At 37.4% G+C, this 16929-nt stretch overlaps 1 protein-coding gene across 1 annotated transcript in view; it reads right to left on the bottom strand.

The window, feature by feature from the left end:
- The window catches only part of LOC131033196 (photosystem II stability/assembly factor HCF136, chloroplastic), a 173821-nt gene that overhangs the window by 57184 nt on the left and 99708 nt on the right, over positions 1–16929 (bottom strand). The window contains exon 6 of the mRNA XM_057964344.2: positions 14246–14320. Within this exon, the coding sequence (XP_057820327.1) occupies positions 14246–14320 (75 nt within the window). The remainder of the gene's footprint in view (positions 1–14245; positions 14321–16929) is intronic.

Below are 16929 nucleotides of genomic sequence, written 5' to 3'. Positions count from 1 at the left end.
ATTTTGGGAATTTCGCTCTAGACCCTTTGGAAGGGTCAGGAGCGAAATTTCTATTTTAGGCTAAAATCCTTCACTTTTAGTCACTCCCTAAGACAAAAACATGTCAATCCACTTTCCAACATGCCTTAGAAACTAAGAACTTGGTCTAAACAAGGAAAAAAAAATGAGTTCTATGGGGATTTTCGCTCTGGACCCTTTGGAAGGGTCAGGAGCGAAATCCATGTTCTTGGTTGGCTTCACACTTCCTTCATCCAATCCTCCTTCAAACTTGATCAAATTCAAGCTCCTTTCGCCACATTCAAGTGAATTTGCCATCTACTTAGCTCAAAACAAGGTCCTCCTAGTGCTTAAGGCAAAAAGGAAGATCAAAATGAGGATTTCGCTCTAGACCCTTTGGAAGGGTCAGGAGCGAAATTCTCCTTCTAGGTTGATTTCCACCACTTCATCACCTCAAACCTCCTCTCAAAGACAAATATGCATCAAAGCCTTCCCATCACGCCTTAGAAGTCAACAAACTTGGTCATATCAAAGAGCAAAGTGGAGGAAAAGTGGATTTCGCTCTGGACCCTTTGGAAGGGTTAGGAGCGAAATCCATGTCTTAGGTCAAAATCTTCATTTCTCAATGCTTTCAATCACTTCCTGAGGCAAGAACATATCAATCTACCCCCACCATGTCCAAGGAACAAGGATGTTGGCCCAAACAAGGGAGAAAATAGTGTCTAGGGAGAATTTCGCTCTGGACCCTTAGGAAGGGTCAGGAGCGAAATTCTACTTTTGGGTTGATTTCACACTTCTTTTCTCCTTCTCATGCCTTGGACATACTTTGTTAGGATTCCTTCCATCATGATCATGTGAATTTGCTCTTCAAGTTGACATCTAGCTCAAGATTTTGTAAAAAATATGGTCTTACAAGAATTTCACTTTGGACCCTTTGGAAGGGTTTGGAGCGAAATTCAAATTTAGGCTCAAATCTTGACTTCATTTCCCACATTTCTTCATCCCAACAAGTTTTTTTCCCTCAATAATGCCTGGGAATGAGTTAGTTCCAAGTTTGGGTCAAAGTAGAATGTCCTATAGAGGAACTCTTTGGACCCTTTGGAAGGGTCAGGAGTGAAATTTGACATTTTGGTCTCTTCGTCAAGATTCATATATGGAATATAACATTTAAGTATAAGTGACTTATACTTTAAGTTATATTCCATATATATTGTCAAGATGTTTGAGAGTGGTTTCAGACCTCCAGGAGTTATAATGCAAAATCTAGTTTTTGGAGGATTCTTCAATTTTCCAGACAGTCAAATTTCAGGATCAGGATGACATTCCAGACTTCTCAAGGGGAATTCGCTTTGCCCTTCATGTAAGGGATGGGACCTAGGAGAACATTATGCATTCAACCAAGGTTTGATTTAGCAACTTGAAGTGCGACCAGATAGTACACAAAAAACACCCTAGGAATGATCTAAATTACCCCTAATCACTCAATTGACCTGACCTCTTGAGGAGATCCACCTGACTCAAGTAGAGCCTGCTACCCTAATGAGCCCCTTGGCAACCCTTCAAATGCAAAAGGTCAATAGACAAGAACCTAAAAGACCTAAAAAGAAAACCCTAGAAAGCAGAAAGTAGGGGTCCCCATTTGCAATGGGGCGATGTGTGAATACATCACAACACTGACCTATCAACTCAGCATCCTCGTAAAACATGGAAACAACCCCGAAGTGTGGGACCTTGCGCAAGGGGGTTGATTCTCTAGAGAAGGTCGGCTTCCTTCTCAATCCAGGTGCAGGTGTTGAACCAACTCAACACTTCAAAACTTACTCCTAAGCCTATCCTAACAACTTGCAGAAGAAAAGGAAAGAGAGAAATGCTTAAAATAAAAGGAGGTGATGCACCAAGATCAGAGATTGTTTCTCTCCCTACCCGAAATGACACAAAGAATCAACTGAAATACCCAGGAGATGCACAAAATTCTGCTGTATGAGTGACCCCAATGCATGTATGGAGGTTAGAATTCATTAAATGTCAAGAGGGGAGAAGGTTTCCCACAAGTCACACTCAGAAATAAATTAACACAGCATATATGAGAGAAGAGCTACAAAACATACACCTATGATGAAGGTAAGGAAACATACACAACATACATAAGTTGAAGGAAGGCAAGAATAGTGATTTCAATTCATTATAAGGCCAATGGCCAAACTAACAATTGAAAAATGCAAAAAAATACAAGAGAAGTGAAAGAGCATGGAATAGCTCAAGCCAGCAAGGAGAGAACCCTTTACAATGAGGCTTAACAACCTTTATATAGAAAATTGGTTACAAGAGTGATTATGACCCTTGTGTGTGCAGGGAAATGTCAGTCTGGGAGTGCAGGGAAGTGCATGCACCTAACATTGTGTACATGCAAGCAACCTGGCCATACCCTAAAAAAGCAACCCTAAGAAGGGTGGATTGACTGACCTTCCAAAGTCAGAGCATGCAGACATGACATAAGTTACCACAACAAGCATGGCCCTGTACCTCTCTTGATGGAAATTCTACCAAAATCATTAAATGCACCCTTGTAGCTCCACAAACGAAAGTGCATAAGTTACAAAAGTCGTCAGAGCATTTAAAGCTTTGAGTGTTGATCACACCATCCGGAAGTGTTGCAAGCCGAAAGGAAGTCCGAGAACTTCGGAAACTCGGGTTCTCGAAGTGGGAAAGACACCGAAGGAACTTTCGAACCTCAGGGTTTCGAAGTTCTGGGGAAGGAGAAGGAGAACCTCAAAACCTCAGGGTTCCGGAGTTCCGGGAAAGGGAAGAAGAGAATAAGCAAAAGGAAAAGGGGAGATCTAGCAAAGGAACTCCAACACCTCGAGGTTCCGGAGTTCCGGGGAACTGAAAAAGTCTAAGGAAGGAACTGTGGAACCTCGAGGTTCCAAAGTTCTAGAGAAGAGGAAAAGGCAGCAAGGAAGGAACTTCGGAACCATGGGGTTCTGGAGTTTCGAAGAACGGAGAAAAGGCAAGGAGGGAAGGAACTTGGGAAAAGAAAGGGGCTAAGGGAAAGGAACTTCGGAACCTCAAGGTTCCGGAGTTCTGAAGAAGGCAAGGAAAGGGAACTTCAGAACCTCGGGGTTCCGAAGAACTGAAGAGGAGGGGGAAGGAAAGGGAGGAACTTCGGAACCTCGAGGTACCGGAGTTCGGTGAAGGGGAAGAGAGAAGGCAAAGGGAAGGAACTTCCGAACCTTGGGGTTCTAGAGTTCCGGAGAAAGAAAGGAAAAGGCCAAGGAGGGAACTTCAGAACCACAGGGTTCCGGAGTTCCGGGGAAGGCAAGGAGAGGCAGCAAGGAACTTCGGAACCTCGAGGTTCCGGAGCTATGAGAAACTGGAAAAAAGGGCTAAAGAAAGAACTTCGGAACCTCCGGGCTTCGAAATTCTGGGGAACTAGAGAGAAAAGGAAGCAAAGGAAGCAACTTCGGAACCTCGCGATTCTGGAGTTCTAGGGAAGAGAGAAAAGGCTAAGGAAGGAACTTCCTCCACCACACAAGACAACACTTCACTCTTCATAAATCCACTACTTTTCTCCTTGATCAACTGGGGCAGTGCCGGTCCATGGATCGTATCTCTAATCGGTTCTCAATGATGGACCAAGGGTGTCATAAAATGACAACAGTTATCAAAGATGTACAGGCTGCTCTTGAAATGAGTTCTAAGATCTTAAGTCACGATGGAGAATTGCTCACCGAAGATTTGATACTTACTGAATTAGTGTCGAGACTTCGTTAGGAACTACAATCAGAACAGTTTACTATAGCTTCAATCCACCAGTTTGTGAATTGCCAAGCTTTCCTTGACATGATGTAGACTGTTCTTGAAGAACATAGGGCGGAAACAGTAAGGTATTTTGATGTTATCATCAAGACTGTTGTTGTTGCAAGGAACACAATAGGTCTAGATCCTGATGAGTTGCAGAAGTCAATTAACGGATTCCAATCCTTCACGGCTAGAGATAGAAGAGAATAGGAAGTGTCTCATGGCACATGAGTTTTGTTTTATGCATTTTCTTTTCGACAAATTGCATGTAGTGTCAAGGCTTGTAATTACAAGTAGTTTTATCACTTGTAATCTTGTAACTTGTAATTGCATGTAAACAAATTACAAGTTAAATAGCAATAGAACTGTAATTTGAATAAGTCATAGTTAGTTAGTTGTGGAAAAAGTCTCAGTTAGTTAGACTTCTCCCACTTTTTGCTCTTAGCCCCTCGCCTATATATACATGAGGGTGCTCATTGTAATTTCTCTCTTTTTCAGCAAACAAGAAAACTTTGTAGAAATTTGCAATCATAGAGCCTTTGCGCTTTATACTTGTAAATTGTTTTTTTTTTTTCAAGTAATATCAAGAAGGTTTTGAGTTTCAGACTTTGTGTTGAAATCATACCCCTGTATCCATTGTGTTCTTATGTCATAGTGGCATATTTTTCTGCATTTACTTGAGATTGCAGCAAGGTTGTGGAAAGAAGCTTTAATCTGATTTCTTGGAAACTTTATGCTGCAAATAGTGAGGGTTAAATTACTGTAGTTAAGTGTTAAAATCCGAAAAGAGTTGCAAGACTTTATGTTTGTGGTTGTTCTCATTTGAAGAAGTGCATCATATTTGCAGACTTTGTGCTGTTATATGTTATATATTGTTCTCATGTTAATCATTTTGAAAAGGTAGATAGGATAGTGGTAATTCAAACTTTGAGCTTTGTTTCCATTTTCTCATCCCGAGGGAAGTGACGGAAGACTTTGAGCTTTCACGGAAACTTTAATTCCTTTTTGTTTTAAGCATTCTTGTTATTTCTTTAAGCTGTTGTATTTGATTTCAAAACTGCTATTTCTTTTCTAGGAAGAGGAAAGAATATCGTCTTTTTTGAAAAAAAAAGAAAAGGACGTCGTCCCACCCAAATTAGATTAGTGTTTAGTTAGTAATAGTAGGAAAGGGGGAGCCTTCCCTTAAATTAGGAGAGTTTTATACTCACACATTATGGTTGAAACCACAATTTTGTACATCCTCCCAGGTGTACAAAATTTTCAACCAACATGCCCAGTGCTCTGGTCCTCCCAATCAGGACCCATTTTGGGGCTTCACAACAGTCATTCAATTGAGCAGGAATTTTGATCCCGTGTTGGCTCGGGTCATAAAATTAAGTTGTTTTTCAACAAGCAAGTATAAAAGGAGGTCTACCTCTCTCATTTTGATAGACATTCAATCAATTCAAATTCATATCCACTCAAGAGAGCAAAACTGAGATCTACACTCAAGTGAGCAAGCAAACAGTCTTCTTTCAAGCATTGGAGCAGAAGTAAGGTCAAAATTCAAGCATTTGAGTTGACATTCATGTTCTATGTTTATGAAGACTACATGAAACCCTAATTCCTTGTGGAGACAAACAAAACTCTATAAAAAGGTATAACATTAGTGTTTCAGACATTTTCAGCATTTCCCTCAAAAAGAAATCATTTCCATTACAGCAATTCAATTACATTTCATTTCTATTTCATGGTTAATTCCAAAACCGGGGTTTGACCTATAAGGCAAACGCCTATTCCCAACCATTTTCCCTTCTCTACTATGCGCAAGAATAGGTATGGAGCTAAGACTTTTAGGATCAGCTTTATTCACAGAGATGAACAGGTTCCCCTTTGGACAGCAAAAAGTTTGAAGGACCAAAGTGATAGGCATTTTAGTCCCGAAAAATCAAGACAATCTTTTGGGAACAGATTTGAGCATTCACATATTACTCAGATCCAAGTTCGTGGCTCGATCCGACGACTGTAGCTCACTGTTTATGTGTTTTTACTTCAATTTCAGCACATTTTCACAATTCAACTTAAAAAAGGGTATCAATCCTTAATCCAATGAATCCAATAGAAATTCTCAGCCCTATCCTTACTGGTTTAAGGCTAGATCTATTGGGTTCACCCCTCTTTAATGTGGTGATCTCTAAGAAAAATATTAGTGGTTTTACTTCATCATTAAGTGAAACCCTAATAATTTTTCACCATTATGGCATTTACATCAATTATTCCTATATATTTCAGCAAAAAATAAATAATTAATTCATATTCTCGCACTACATTTCCACACATCAACCTACTAATTTCAGGCTGATAATATTAAGTCTGATTTTGTACTTATTAGCTTAATGATTTCAAATCAAATACTTATTCTCCTATCATTCGATTGATCCTTCATGGATAGCTTCCTTGGATGAAGTGTTCCTCCTTTTGTACCTTCAATTGGGATGGAGTCACACCTCTTCATCCCACCATTTCCTTTTCAATAATCACATCTTTTCACCTTATGCTAACCGCTGCCAAGAGACATCCTTATTTAATTATTATTGTTTGCTGAAAGAATTGCTGCCCTTGTCAATTTTATTATTTAACTCTTAATACCATTACTTCCTAATAATTCATCTCAATCGATCTTTATAAGGAAAACACAACTATTAATATAGGTCAAAATAATTAATCTAGTCGGCTTCTATAATGATTGCTATTATATTCATCCTCGGTCGAAATAATTGTATATCCTTAAACTGGTCAGCCCTCTTCCTTGAGTCTAGTCGGCCTCCCATATGCTATCCTCCAAGTTTAATATGAATATAGGCTATAGTTAGACTTACTACAGGCTGTGGATTGTTTTGTAAGGGCAGAGTTCTCTAGTGGGGCATGACACAATACCAACTTTTAAAAGCCACTCCCATATCACATTATTCCATCCAGATAGTAAGAATAGAATAGGAACTAGAAGTTGATTATGAATACATCCATTTCAGATGCTGTGTATACCATGAACATGGACATCTACATAGGGTTTCTCTTCACCCATATCTAACCATGGTTATGAATGCAAAGAAGGACAAAGGAAATACTTAAAGCTCAGCATAGGCCATAACAAAAAGAATAAAATCAGTAACATCTTCAACAACATCAAAAAGAACAGGAAAAAGAAACAAACAACAAAATTCTGAAGGCATGCACAAGAAAGAATAATACACCAATTATTTTATACCAATGAGAATATTTTCAACAAAGGAATTAGCAACTATTTTGATTCAACATGTGTGTGCAACAATCTTTGAGAGGACATGTTTAAGCTATACTCTATTGGAGTCACTATTGGAAGATGGAGTGAAAATTGTTTTCCAATAGTTACTAAAATATTGAGTTGGTAATGCTTTTTAGAAATTCAGTACTAACAACTTGTTAAGACCATCACTCCTCTGTCATGGCTTTGATCAGTCATTGTGACCGGTCATGTAATAACCCCATTTTTAAACCATCTTGTTCTGCAAGTATTGGTTAGCTTCCAGGGTTTTCTAAAGATTTCTAGATGCGCTGGTAGAGATCCAATGTTCTTGGTGAGCTGAATTCTTAATTTCAATGGGTTTCAACTTTCGACAATAGTTGCTCTTTATAGTAAGTGCTCATTTGGCACAAATCGTTTTGGGTTCTTTTGGGTTTGTTCTTTTTGGTTCTCAAAGAACACTGGTATTTATAATATGTGCTCGTATCAACATTAGTTATCAACTTTTAGCTTCATTTATGTTCCAGCATGACTGGATTTCTATAATCGATGCTTGGCAAGTTTCGTAAGGTGATGGATATTATTTCAACATTTGCTAAAGTTATAAAGTGACTTTAAATTATTTGCTTTAGTGTTAAATAATAAACTGCTAAGTGTTGACCCCAAAGTTGGACGCCTAGGTTGTAGGGGAAATAAAACTTAACTTGTTTTAAAAAGCTTATTGAAATCTTTTTTTAAAATTGGCCTAGTGGTGGAGAACTTGTGCTCTTGAAAGATTGGTCACAAGTTCACATCCCACAAGGGGGTAAGGTATGTACGCCTTGTCTGTAGTGCAATTAGATACCTCCCGCAAGGAGTACGAGGTAGTCCCATATTGCTCTAACCCATCTGTAGACCCATATACAGATTGCTGGCATCATGGACTATAAAAGACCCTTTCCTTTTCCTTTTTCCAAACTAAATTAGACTTTGGGCTCTCATTTCCAAATACAAAGTTTACACACATAATAGAATGTTGTTGGAATGAACAGCGCAATTTATTTTGGGTGTTGTTCAGTTGGAAACCCTCTTCAATCTATTGATTTTGGTGGTAAGAGACCCACCCTAGATGGTCTAGTGTTTTCACATAGGAAACACAAAGGTTTATAATGAAGTTTGGATTTAGGTTTTTAGAGAAAATGAAGATTTTTGAGGTGAGCTGATTGTGAAGTTTTTGGTTGATTTTGGCTTTGGTTTTTGGGAGTTTTTGATGTGGTTTTCAGAGTTGTTTGCAGATTCTATTCCACACCTATCCATGCCCTTCATAATGCTGGTCAAAAAAATCAAAATGCACATTGAAGACTAGGGTTTGATGAACTTTTTGTGGGTATTGTTGCTAAGTCTTTCTAGAGCCTAGGCGACCCCTTTGCAACTGGTTTTTAGAAGTTATCAGCCAGTATTGTTTTTCCTTTTGGGATTGCCCTCCTATGTAGGCCGTGCTTGGTCATGATGATATTGTTTGATGTTTTCGAAAGGATTTTGGTGGACACTCAGGGCTGCAAAATCCTCTAAACTGATGCCTTGATCGCTGAAGCAGTTTGCAGTTGTTAAAGAGTATTCTATGGTGGTGTTGATGTGTTTTTAAGCACAATTGAACACAAAATAAAATACCAAGGTATCTTATCCTCTCTTGAACAAAGTCTCTCATATGCTATGCTTCTTGATCAAATGAGACAACTCCAAGGTTACGAAATGTCAGGCCTTGATTCGTGGATAAGCTCAATGGTTTGATGTGATAATGCTGGAATCACAAGGGGACTTGCGTTGAATACTTGGACGTTTGAATAATACTGGAACTTAATCATCTAATATTGATATCTTGTGATGCTTTATCTCCCAAACTAGCTTGAATTGAAAAAAAAAAGGGACAAAAGGAGAAGGCCTTAGGAAGACTAATCTACTCCTAAGGACAATGAAGATAATAGATGGTGCTTTGATAGACAAATTCCCCCAAACGTAAGTTGGCTTTGCCAAGACAAGCAACAACTACACCAAGTTAGTGTGATCTTCTAAGGAGTCAAAATATTTTCATATTGAGGATCATTCATTTAAATACCCAATACTGGTGCAACTTGAGAAAACATCCACAATTGAACTTAGCAACCAAAATCATAAGGTTCAGAATAACTTTGCACAATAGCTTACAATCAACAAACTACCGAAAGTATGAACACTTAAGGAATTCATCAAATACCATTGCACTTCGTCAAAATCAATGAACTTCATCTAAACTGTGAGGTTAAAGAACAAGAAACCATGCAACATGTAAAAAAATGCAATGATTCACCATAACTCCAATGAAAGTAGTGTATCCATTTACAAGCCTTGGCAACAATTTCTGCCTTTCTCGTCCTACTCTACTCCTAACTTCTAATGATCTAACTACTATCTTCTACTGCTAACTATTCTATTAACCTTTACAAATGAGAGCACTGAGCCTTATATAGATAGCTCATTACAATGAATGGCTCAGATTGATTCAAGATCAATGGCCAAGATCGAAAGATAGAAACCCTAATTAGGGTTTGTTACAACCACTATTACATTGACCAATGAGAGACGAGGGTAAGTAAGATAAATAGTATTTGATGTAGTGCCAAGTGTCACTTATTCCCTCCTTGAATGAACGTTGACTTGGAGCCCTTTGACTGAACGAATGGTGACTGTGATGCTACCTCAGCCTGCCTTGTAGATTTGATTAACTTGCCTTGTACATTCTTCTTCTTCATAATGTTTGGAATTCCTTATGATACTTTGCATTCCATCCTTATATTAGGAAATTCCCCATGACCTATTTCCTCCTTGATATTCTCGGACTTTGACATTCTTTGATGTAACTCCTGATTCCTTGATGTAAAATCTTTTGTGCATATATCTTGAACTCGCTTTCCTTCATTTGTTCGCCATCATGGTGAAGCTTTCTTCAAGTTTGAGATAGTCCACATCCTTGCCTCTTTGAAATCCTTGTCCTGAAATCCTCTTCCCATCCTTAAAATGTTGATCTTCCTCATTCGAATTTCTGATGTTGTCCTTGCAATATGTTTGTCATCTTGGATCTGATCCTTCATCATTTGTCGCTTTGAAGTGTTGAGCTCTTCGTATCCCTGCAAGTTGCATCCTCCTTCACCTCAAGCCTTGATCATCATGCTTTCCTTCCTTGTAACAGTCCTGCAAAACAAACAAGTACTGAATCAAACACCTATGGGATAAAATTTACTTCAACCTTGGTGGGAAATCCATCTGTATATGGACGGATCAATCCTCAAAACATCTGCACTATCCTTGTTCATTTCTTCACTTGGTGGAAATTTGATGCCTATCTAGACAACTTTGTTATTGATCTTCATTTGAATTGATTCGTCCCTTTGTAATTTTGTCCTCAAGTGGAAATCCGACCCTCATCGGGACTCATTGTCCTTGAACATCTTGTGTTGATATATCACCGTTTGATGTAGTGGAAATCTGAACCCCATTAGGACACTTCAATGTGGTAAGTTGATTATTAATTTTCCAGAATTAACTTTGGTTTTGATTTCACATAGTTTTCAGACCTGTAAGCTCATAAAAATTAGATACTCAACATTAGGTAACACAAATTCTGGAAAATACAAGAGATTCGATCAAAATCTAGAAAATTTGTCCTCAGAAAACCTGATTTTCAGACTTAAGATAAGTCTGATCACAATAAATAAGTCTGAACACACCCCTGTAAACTCAGAAAATGGCTTGTTTGATGCAATCTCAAGTCTGATTTCTGAGTATAAAGTCTGAGGACACCCCTGAAAATGGTTAATTTGGGTCCTGGAAAGTTGTCTCAGATTTTATTTTCTGAGTACCAAGTCTAAAGTATACTCAGAAAATGACTAATTTGAAACACAAAAGTATACCCAGGTCTGAATACAGTCTGAAAATGGTGTATTAAAGTCTGATTTTTTTATATTTTAGTCTGAATACGCCCTCCAAAGGTCTAAAAATGTCTCCCCAAAAGTCTGAAGACACATTGAAAATGATAAATATTAATGGCTGGAAGTGATCACAACCATGGCATGTACTTGCATTTGAATTGTTTTACCTTCCAAAACTTAGAAATGGTCAAATCTGAGCACTAAAATGTGGCTAGAAGTAAGGTTTCAGTTTGAAGACAACTCAGAAAATGGAGTTTCAGACTTACACCAACAATGGTGTCCACATAAAATGCCTCCAAACTCCAAAAACGTTGTCCAAACAAAATCGCCCAAGCTGGAAATGTATATGTTCAATCAATAACCAGCAATGGTGATCAAACTCCCAACCAATGGTGGCCAGCAAACACTTAGATAAAATTACCATGATTTCCAGCCATGGTGCCAAGCAAGGTGACCAAGAAGTGCTCCAAAAGTCTGAAGTTCCCAGCCACATGCAAAATCATGGCTTTCCAATAATGGCACCACCTTCAAATCGCCCAATGTATGGCTCAATCAGCCACCCAACTTGCTGCAACTCTTCCTCCAATGGTGGCGTCTAGGCATAATTGGGCAAAATCGCCCCTTTAATCTGCAACTCCCCCTCTCAACAATGGTGTTAAGTTGATACTTAGACAAATTCGCCCAGCTGTAGCCTCCAACTTGCCTCCAATCTCTCACTTGATTGTCACAATCAGCACTTATATTATTTTTTAATGCTGGCTGGGGACACTAACACTATTTTTTGCCTTGATATTTCACCACACAAGCAATGTGGGATAAAACTTTGCCTTTAGAACAGCCTGGTGGAAAATTGCCTTGTATTGGGATAATAATTCTCATTAAATTTCTTCATAACTCATCACAACTGGCATTTGGGGAAAATCGACCCCTATCAAGATGCAGAAATTCACTTCATTTCATTCATTAAATCTCGAAAAATCAATCTTGGGAAAAACGTGGGCCATCTAGATGCCCAATCCACACATTTTCGTCATTAAATTCCCTTTTGGGGAAATTCAATCCCCATTAGGACAAATATCTGCACTTACTTCCATTAGATTTTCTCATGAACTGACTTGGGGAAAAACGATCGTCATCGGGATAATCAATTTCATCCGCATAAAACTTCATAAATCATTCCTGGGGAAAAAAATACTCCATCAGGATAACTGACTCAATTTAATGTTTTCCATCGGGAATTTGATGATTTTCACACTCAAAAGCATCTTGACATGTCAAATTTCATCATTATGCATCGGGACTTAGTCAAATTTATCTGAATTTGAGCAAAAAAATAGGGATTCCATCGGGATAATGTGCAAATTTGACTTAATTTACCTACTAGGAGCAAGAAAATTACCCCTAAAGGAACTCTTTGATGCTCAAGCACAAAATATCACCGACTTGCAACACTTAGGCATATTTATGCTCAAATTTAAAACTTGTTGCAACCTCAAGACAAAATTGAAACACAACACTTAGAAGGATAAATCAAAACTCTAAGACAACTTGACACTTAAAATCATTTTAACAATTTTAACATCCCTTCAACATTCTGACCAACATCCTCTCATAAGCAAAGGCTAAAACTAAGAAACTACCGCAAACCAAGACAACCTAAGCAAAAAACCTACCCTAAAAAGCAAAAAAGTGGGGATCCCCATTTGCAATGGGGCGATGTGTGAAAACGTCACAACAGGTGGGAAAAAGAGAGTTTTGGAATCTGTAATGCTTATTGCCCTTCACGTTCAATGCCTATGATTGCTGCAACAAGCAGACTGAATTAGTTGTCAGACCACACAGTGAGCTATTCTCGCTAAGGGAAGGTGAGTTCTTGATCTGTGCGCATAGGGAGAGTTTTTGGCATGTTGGAAGATTCTTAAAGACACGATTGCTGCTCTTGGGGGGTCTGCAAAAAGACACTGAAAATCCCATTTTATCACTGCTGTTGACTGTTATCACATGGATTGCTGCAACAGATCTGAAGACAGATTGTAATGCTTCCTATTGAGGTATTTGATGTATATGGTTGTTAACTTCATCACAAAAAACATTTCCTTATGTTATGCCTTGTTTGTATTAACAACTTTCATGAAAAAATATATACATACCAAATTGAATATTTAAAGGATTCAAAACTGAAAATGCATGTCAGCAAAAGGTTCTATTTTGCAATGTTATGTTGAAGTTGAAATATGACCTTGAAATAGGGTGCTTTTTCCAAGATATATGAACAGTAGTCAAAGGAATACTGAAAATTAAAATCATCAAATGTTTGACAGCAAGAAATATTCAGCATGACCTTTTTGCTTAGTTTAATTTGTGGTGTCATTGTTAAAAAAGGTTTTAGCAGCAAATTTCAAGTAAAAATCATCAGTCTTATGTTAGAGGAAAATTCTAACTTGCATGTTCATTGCCTTGATCTTGGTTGTGGTTTTTTTGGAAAGAGTTTCAAAAAACAATTCAGGGGCTGTATATTCCAAGTCATAAGATCAGAATGGACACGATTGATCAAGCAATTTGTATTATCATTTATGGATAATTTCTACAAGTCTCCAACAGATCTCCCTAAATTTATCAGATCCTAATTCAACAGAGAGGATATCCCCCTTACTAGAAAGGCCAAAGTCTCAAGAGCTGCAAATCAATGTTTTGAATACCAAAATTTTGCACTGAATGATCATTTGGATTACCGCAACTGTTCCTAGTATCTCAATAAGACACGGTGCCTATTAAGTTACTAACTGATAGCAAACTTAAGACTACAGTCTTATGTGAAGTCTTGACCTATTTTAATACTTAAAAGTTTGTTATAATATTTTCCAGGATACTTAAAAAGGAAAATTTGGGCTTGCTTTGAAACCAAATTTTCCAGTAATTACAAAATTTATTAGAGGGTGACCAACAGAAAATGGCTGACAAAAAAAGAAAGGAAAAATAAGAGTAACATAGCAAAATATTGAACAGATGGTAGCCATACCAAACATTAAAAACATTAAATGGTAAACAATGAAAATAATAACCAACATTTGTGAGACAGTAAAACCTATAGTTATAAGTTATTAGAACTTTAGAATAGGATTGACACTAAATTCTTAGTTGAACGCAAGGAGTTGAAACTTGAAACATTTGGAAAATGAAATTTTCACTATGTATACACTTGACAACAAACCTCAGAGAGGTGCAGTATGTAAGAACTTTCTACCTTTGAACGATAGCCAACATCAAGAATTCCAAATCCCCGACTGGAAACTGGTACTTCATCAAACTCTTCAGTGATCTGGTCTCAGAAAAACAAAAAATTGTTCTTATCATGTTATCATATACCAAACACAAGTGTTTTGTTAAACAAGTAAAATGAAGCTATGTGGAACCATGAATCAAGTAACTTACAACAAATGAAAATGATCAAACAAATATTGCAAAATATACCACTTTAGAAAGTAAAGTAGTTAAAATATGCATCCATATGAAAACAAAAAGACTAGATGAAATATTCCTCATGGCAAAAAAAATATTCAAAATTCTTGAATCCGATAATAAGGTTGAACATCTCCAATGTCATAAGTTTTGTTCAAGAAAATGAAGAATATCTTTATTAACTCTGTCATGGCAGGCCTCTTGTTTCCTAAGTCATACCACTTTAGATTCTGGGCATAAGAAAACTTATGAAAAAAGGTGTTTAGCTTGTTCCATCAGTCTAGTATTTTATCTCGTATCAATGGGATAAAAGAATGTGCCTCCCTTGTGTATGATTGTTAAATTTTAGTTTTACTTGTTAGTAAATTCATACTATTAAATTTGAACCAGAATATATAAAAGAAATCACAAAATTTAAGAATAACAAGGACACAAAAGACTTATCCTGGGAAAACCCTCCACCTGAGGGTGAAAAACCCAGCCCACACAAATATGATCTTTATTATATCTCTGAAAATGAATACAACTGTTGATAGTTTCAGATTACTATCAATCACAATAAGATAACATTGATTGTCTACAAATCAATCATGACAATGAAGTCAAAAGATACATCTCGTATACATTCTATAAACCTTCATAAGTCTGAAATCACTGAATACAGAAAAACATATAATGAACTGACAGACTACATACACAACGTTCTCAATTTGCTACAAGACAAACGAGAGAAGCCAGCAATATATATATATCCATCTGCTGAAGTAGAAGAGCAATGAATATAAAGAATCGGAATTGCAAGTGAAGAGACTCCACGAAGGAAGAGGAAAAGACACCAACAGCCACATCTTCACCAACAACCACATGGACTTGAAGAGTCACCGACAGCCACATAGACATGAAGAGTCACCGGCAGAGAAGTGAAGAGACTCCACGGTGGAGAGGAAGAGTCACCAACAGCCACAAAAATATTTCATCGACATCCACAAGATAAACAAGAGATGTTACATCTCGGATCTCTATCACAGCTATACCTTCAACACTCCCTCTTAGCAAGAGAGAGATCTTCATTTCGTCATCTCATGACAGATACATACAGCTGCAATCAAAGAAAGTTAACAAAGTCTCGTCACAGATTTTATTCAATAAAGTTGTTATCTCATCATAACAATATTGTAATATCCCTTGGCTAATCTGACCCTGTTTCGCTTATTGAACCCCCAAGGAATATTGTCAAACACTTGGCATACAATGTTTGAAGCCGCTGTAATGAATTCTTATTTGTCTTCTTTGGGTTTGTAGGCTGCAAATGAAGTTATGGAAAGCTTCTAACAATGCAAAGTTGTTATAGAAATGATATGCTAGCTGTTTTAGAGCTTACACACACATGAAATGACTGAAATTAACTCGTACAGCTAGTAGACATTAAGACAAACACTTGTCATGCATCCCAAAGTACACCTACAGCCATAAGGCATTTAAGCAAACAGTTGGCATGAAAGCTAAGTGGCTGATCAATGTTGAATGTTACCATGAATGTGGAATATGCAAATTATATCTCCATTAAACATATGCAACCTCCAAACATTTCATGATATAATCATAATAGAAAATGATGCAATGAAGTAATGATTTTCTAATACAATGACCATAGATAGAAAACCTGGTATTTCAATGGCTGCCTTGATATATTGGTTTGATTCTCCTCATATGCAAATCCCTTGTCAAATATATATAGCTGTTCAACCTTTCTAAATCCCCTTCTATAGAACTCAAACTACTGTGGCGCACTGTTCATGCACACTGTTCACGGCACTGTAGCACACTGTTCACAGCACTGTTCATGCGCACTGTTCATCGCACTGTTCACGCGGGTACTATTCACGCGAGTACTGTAGCAGTGGATGAAAAAAAAACTTGCAATCTGCTCTTAAAACCTTGAATAATTTGTTGCCAAATAAGGATGATTCACAACCAACTATAAATGTTCTTCAACAATAAACTTCAAACCCTTGTAGAAAACTTCACCAATTTGCACAAATGAAAGAACTGAAGTATTCTTTCCCACAACTGCAATAATTCAGGTGTTATTTCACACCTTCAAAATTGCTATCAATAGGAAGTTTTCGTTTCCTATGATCAAAGAAGAAAATTGCGAAAGCCCTAGGCTCCACAATAAAAATCAATCAAAATACTATTCATCAACTGGATGCCGAGAATGAACTCTTGCCTTTCCTTTTATTCTTTCCTTAAGAGAGCTCAAACACCTTCCTGGCCAATGTGGGATAAAAGATTTATTCCCACATTAAATTATTCACTTAACGCACTTTATTATATTAAAGTGACTTTATTATTATAAAGTTACTTTAGAACTTTATAATAATATTAAAATATTAAATAAATCACTTAAGTCACTTAAACTTTAATATCTCTTGATGTACTTGTCTGATTGCTAAGCCGTCTGAGCCA

The sequence above is a fragment of the Cryptomeria japonica genome, chromosome 6 (genome assembly GCF_030272615.1).
Source record: "Cryptomeria japonica chromosome 6, Sugi_1.0, whole genome shotgun sequence".
In the NCBI taxonomy this organism is placed as follows: domain Eukaryota; kingdom Viridiplantae; phylum Streptophyta; class Pinopsida; order Cupressales; family Cupressaceae; genus Cryptomeria; species Cryptomeria japonica.
This window is presented reverse-complemented; position numbering and strand designations above follow the sequence as displayed.